This window comes from Vigna radiata, chromosome 2, assembly GCF_000741045.1.
Source record: "Vigna radiata var. radiata cultivar VC1973A chromosome 2, Vradiata_ver6, whole genome shotgun sequence".
In the NCBI taxonomy this organism is placed as follows: domain Eukaryota; kingdom Viridiplantae; phylum Streptophyta; class Magnoliopsida; order Fabales; family Fabaceae; genus Vigna; species Vigna radiata.
In genome coordinates this window covers 14,749,690-14,754,495 of record NC_028352.1, presented here as the reverse complement: position 1 = coordinate 14,754,495, position 4,806 = coordinate 14,749,690, and the positions used below count along the sequence as shown (strand labels likewise).

Genomic DNA, 4,806 nt, shown 5'->3' with positions numbered 1-4,806 from the left:
TATATATATATATGTATGTATATATGTATGTATATATATGTATGTATATATGTATGTATGTATGTATAATTTTCTATATTTGTATACACATAAAAGGTTTTGTGATGAGCACTAAAATGTGGTAGTTGTAAATTTTTGCAGATATGAATAGGTGATTGGGGAGAATATTATGATTTATTCGTTCTTTAGTGTCAATTGGGGATGATTAGATGCATGCTTGTAGACTATATTAAATAATATATCGTACATTTGAAAATTCTTCTATAGGTTTTATGAATGACTGGGCTATATCTCTTAAGAAGGATAAAAGAACTGAAAGTGCCAATATCCTTCCAAGTTCAGTTCATTGCAGAGCTGTAAGAGCTGATGCAATATTTATATATATTAATTTTAGGCATTGTAACTATCATTCACGAAATTTAGGATAACCATAGTTATTAAATTTGATTTTCTGTCTTTTTGGTTCTATCTGTGTTTCTTACTTGTCATGCAACTGGTATATTACCCAGTTTTCTTGGTTCTTTGATTAGTCTTCTCAAGAAGAGGCCATAAAACAGAAGGATGTCTTGGCTACAGAAGTTTCGTCTCTTAGAGGAGAGTTGCAGCAAGTAAGAGATGAGAGAGATAGGCAATTATCTCAAGTACAAACCCTAAGTTCTGAATTAGAGAAAATTAAAGAATCTACTAAACAGTCTTCCACTGAAGTGGACAGCTTGACATTAAAAGCGAATGACCTGGAGGTTGGTGTGTGTGCACCATTTATTTTTATTAAATAGAAAGTCATTTTGTTATTGCTGGATCATGAGAAGATGATTTTCCTGCCCAGGTAAAATGTGCATTGAAAGATAATCAGATAAAGGCCTTGGAAGAGCAGCTAGCAACTGCAGAGAAGAAACTGGAGGTAATCAAGACATTTTTTTAAAAGGTGTCTACTATTTGGTGTAAAGCCATTTGATATATTGTTAGATAAAGACAAGTATCATTTATGAACTTTTACATAATAGTTTAAGCATTCAGGAGAGTTGGTCCTTGATATGGCATTTGAACCTTTATGGTCAAGTCCTGCAAGTTTGATCATTGGTGCCCTATTCTTGTAATAAAAGAAATATTTGTCCTTAAGTCCGTTAAGGTAACATTACTAATATCAATCATCATATGTGAGGTATTGTCCTCTTAAGAGTTTAGAGTTCTGTCACGATTTTGTCTTTAAAAAACATATAAGAATATTGAAGAATGAAGTTGTATTTAAATTACTTTTAATCGTTACTCCTAAACAATATGAAACTATTGAATATACCGGAACAATATTAATTTTAATGTAAGGGAAAACGACTTTATGGATTGCCCTTGTTTAAGATCAAGTGATCTCGCATGAGGAACTTGTTAGATATAAAACTATCCATAAACCTCTCGCTAACAACTTAAGCTTGAGAGAGTAAGTCCTTGACATATGCATTAATGTATGTATCTATCTAATTTATTGTTTTTGTTTCTTCTTAGGTGTCTGATATATCGGCATTCGAGACAAGGACAGAGTTTGAAGGACAACAGAAGTTTGTAAATGAGTTACAAAGACGGTTGGCGGATGCAGAATATAAACTTATAGAAGGGGAGAGGCTTCGGAAAAAATTGCATAATACCATTTTGGTAATTGGCTGAATCAAAATATTTGTTGGTAATATTAAAAAAGCCAACACCTTAATAATCTCCATTTTAACAGGAGTTAAAAGGTAACATTCGTGTATTCTGTCGAGTGAGGCCTTTATTACCTGATGAAAGTTGTAGCACAGAAGGCAAGATTTTCAGTTATCCAACATCAATGGAAACTTCCGGACGAGCCATTGACCTGGCCCAAAATGGTATATCTGTTGTGATGTATTTTAAACTACTTTTATTTCTTGGTTGAATTAGATTATGTTGCCAAAATGTCAACTCATGTTGCCCCTTCTTTTGTTCTTAGGCCAAAAACATGCTTTTACATTTGATAAAGTTTTTACACCAGAGGCATCACAAGAAGAAGTTTTTGTAGAAATTTCACAGCTTGTACAAAGTGCTCTCGATGGTTATAAGGTAGCTTTAAAGTTATTACATAGTTTACTAGTCAATTTTGGAAGAACATAATTCCAAAAGCCTTTACTTTTATACTCACTCTTATTTTTTGTATAGTATATGTACCCTTCTTTGCCTTGTGATTCTATGGTTCTGACTGCACTGTAAGACACATGTCATCTGTTAGATTTGGTGTTGGATGTTGCTTTTCTTGAATGCTTGTTTGTAAACCAATATGTATACTTTTTATACATGCATGTATAGCAATATGATGATATTTTATCCATTTCAGGTTTGCATATTTGCCTATGGTCAGACAGGTTCAGGGAAAACCTATACAATGATGGGAAGGCCTGGACATCCTGAGGAAAAAGGCTTGATACCTCGTTCATTAGAACAAATATTTCAAACAAAGCAGTCTCAGCAACCTCAAGGCTGGAAATATGAAATGCAGGTAAGGTAGAATATTTGTCTTTCTTAATTACACATCTCACTGCAATTAGTATAAATTTTAAACAAGTTGTTGAAGTGAAGATCACAAGGTGTTCCTTGCAAAATTTGCAGGTGTCAATGTTGGAAATATACAATGAAACTATTCGAGATCTGATATCTACAACAACTCGTGTGGAAAATGGTACTCCTGGAAAACAATATACAATCAAACATGATGCAAACGGAAATACACAAGTTTCTGATCTTACAGTAGTGGATGTTCAAAGTGCTAAAGAGGTTGCATTTCTTTTAAATCAAGCAGCAAATAGCAGGTAACCAATTTACTGAGTTTGTAATTTCCATTTTTCCATTTCATGACTAAAATCGTAGTCCTAGACTTGTTGATGTATTAGGAAAATATCACTATATAGCTTTGAATAGGGTTAAGAAAATGAGAAGTTGGTTTGGTGCAACATAATTTGACATAATTTCAGTGCAACAAAATGTTGATTTAGTTTTTCTTAGTAGTCAGAACACAACACTTACCTTTCTTATGTCCAACTTAACTGTATTTGTTTTTCCTTTTTCTGGTTATCTCCTTTTAGATCTGTGGGAAAAACCCAGATGAATGAACAATCATCAAGAAGTCATTTCGTATTCACTCTTCGAATATACGGTGTAAATGAGGTATATATAGATATTTCTCTTATGGCAACCATGTTCTATATATGTCAATCATTGATAGGTGCACTTATTTGCATCACCATGCAACCTGTTTTGTGTTTCTTCCAGAGCACTGACCAACAAGTACAAGGTGTTCTGAATCTCATTGATCTTGCTGGTAGCGAGCGTCTTTCAAAGAGTGGATCAACTGGGGACAGGTTGAAAGAAACTCAAGTATGTAACAGCATGTTGCTTTTCACTTTTTCTTGTACTTATTTGATTTCAAATGGTATAAATTCTTTGATTTGTGATCAGGCAATCAACAAAAGTTTATCATCATTGAGTGATGTTATATTTGCCTTAGCCAAGAAGGAGGATCATGTTCCATTCAGAAACTCAAAGCTCACATATCTCCTTCAGGTAAACGTTAGAATTTCAAGTGTGAGTCTAAGTCTCATATTAGGTAGAAATGAGAAAGTGAAACACCATACAAAGATGAAGACCTATTAACTTATTGTCTTAAGGTTTTGGATAGACAGTGATGTCAATTTTTTATATAGTTAGATTCAGGTCTCATTAATATTATGTCTCTCCAGTGAACTCTCTCTCTTGATAGACCCAACAGTAAATGCATCGTAGTTCTTTCACATGGCATTTATGAAGAACTTAATCAAAAGTAACAAATGTAAACCGTTCTTACAGTGTCATCTGACCATATATCATCATGCATTGAAAGTTTGCTAACTTTTATAATAGCAGTCTTCAAAGTCTTCTCAGGGATGATTTGATATGATCTAACAATAATGTGTTGAACATGATGGATGAACAGCCATGCCTAGGTGGAGACTCTAAGACACTAATGTTTGTGAACATTTCACCTGATCCTTCTTCTGTTGGTGAGTCACTGTGCTCACTCAGATTTGCATCAAGAGTCAATGCTTGTGAGATTGGAACACCTAGGCGTCAAACCAATGGACGTACCATGGAGTCTCGTTTGAGCTATTTCTGATCTTCAAAGATGTGTATTTGTTTTTTTAACCATTTTGTGGCAACCAAATACCTGTGTGAGAGAATACCACAATAAAATGAAAATGAGATTCATTCTAACAGCGGCATATAGCTTGTATAGTGAAAAAAAGTTACTAAGCATGCATTTAGAACCCATTATAGCAGCTCAATTTGTTATTCTGCTTAATGTTATATATTTATTTCTAACCTTTCTCTTATACAAATTGGAAAGGAATTGTTTGTGACAGTGGAAATGGAATACTACTTTGATTGCAAAGCATATCAATGAAAATATTTTATTATATATTCCAAAAATGAAAGTACTAAATAACCTCACTTTCAGTAATAACACTGGTTTGCTTTTAGTATTATAACTAGAAGTGAAGAAAAATTATCAAACGTTAAATGTGTTAGGAATCTAAGTGTGACTCAATGTTTTACATTGGATAAAAATGAAAAAGTAGATTATTATATAAAGATGAAAGATTTATTAATTCATTATTTTAAAATTTTAGATAAAGAGTAGTGTCAATCTCTTATTTCGTTAGATTCATATCTCATCAGTGTCTCAACTTCTTCTTTCTTGATAGACCTAACAAAATAAGAGATAAAAATTAATTTAAATTTCTTAATTAAAATTCAAACCCATCTTAA

The 4,806-nt window shown here is 32.8% G+C and overlaps 1 protein-coding gene across 2 annotated transcripts in view; it reads left to right on the top strand.

Annotated features, from left to right (window-relative positions):
* Nucleotides 1-4,359, top strand: part of LOC106756462 (kinesin-like protein KIN-14N) — a 6,281-nt gene extending 1,922 nt beyond the window's left edge. The window contains exons 6-16 of one of the 2 annotated variants that reach the window (XM_022778680.1): nucleotides 531-740; nucleotides 827-901; nucleotides 1,501-1,647; nucleotides 1,721-1,859; nucleotides 1,961-2,070; nucleotides 2,342-2,503; nucleotides 2,614-2,813; nucleotides 3,087-3,168; nucleotides 3,274-3,378; nucleotides 3,460-3,564; nucleotides 3,974-4,359. In XM_022778680.1, the coding sequence (XP_022634401.1) occupies nucleotides 531-740; nucleotides 827-901; nucleotides 1,501-1,647; nucleotides 1,721-1,859; nucleotides 1,961-2,070; nucleotides 2,342-2,503; nucleotides 2,614-2,813; nucleotides 3,087-3,168; nucleotides 3,274-3,378; nucleotides 3,460-3,564; nucleotides 3,974-4,153 (1,515 nt within the window). In that variant the 3' untranslated portion in view covers nucleotides 4,154-4,359. The remainder of the gene's footprint in view (nucleotides 1-530; nucleotides 741-826; nucleotides 902-1,500; nucleotides 1,648-1,720; nucleotides 1,860-1,960; nucleotides 2,071-2,341; nucleotides 2,504-2,613; nucleotides 2,814-3,086; nucleotides 3,169-3,273; nucleotides 3,379-3,459; nucleotides 3,565-3,973) is intronic. The other variant, XM_014638902.2, reaches the window with a different exon arrangement.
* The last annotated feature ends 447 nt before the right edge of the window (nucleotides 4,360-4,806 follow it).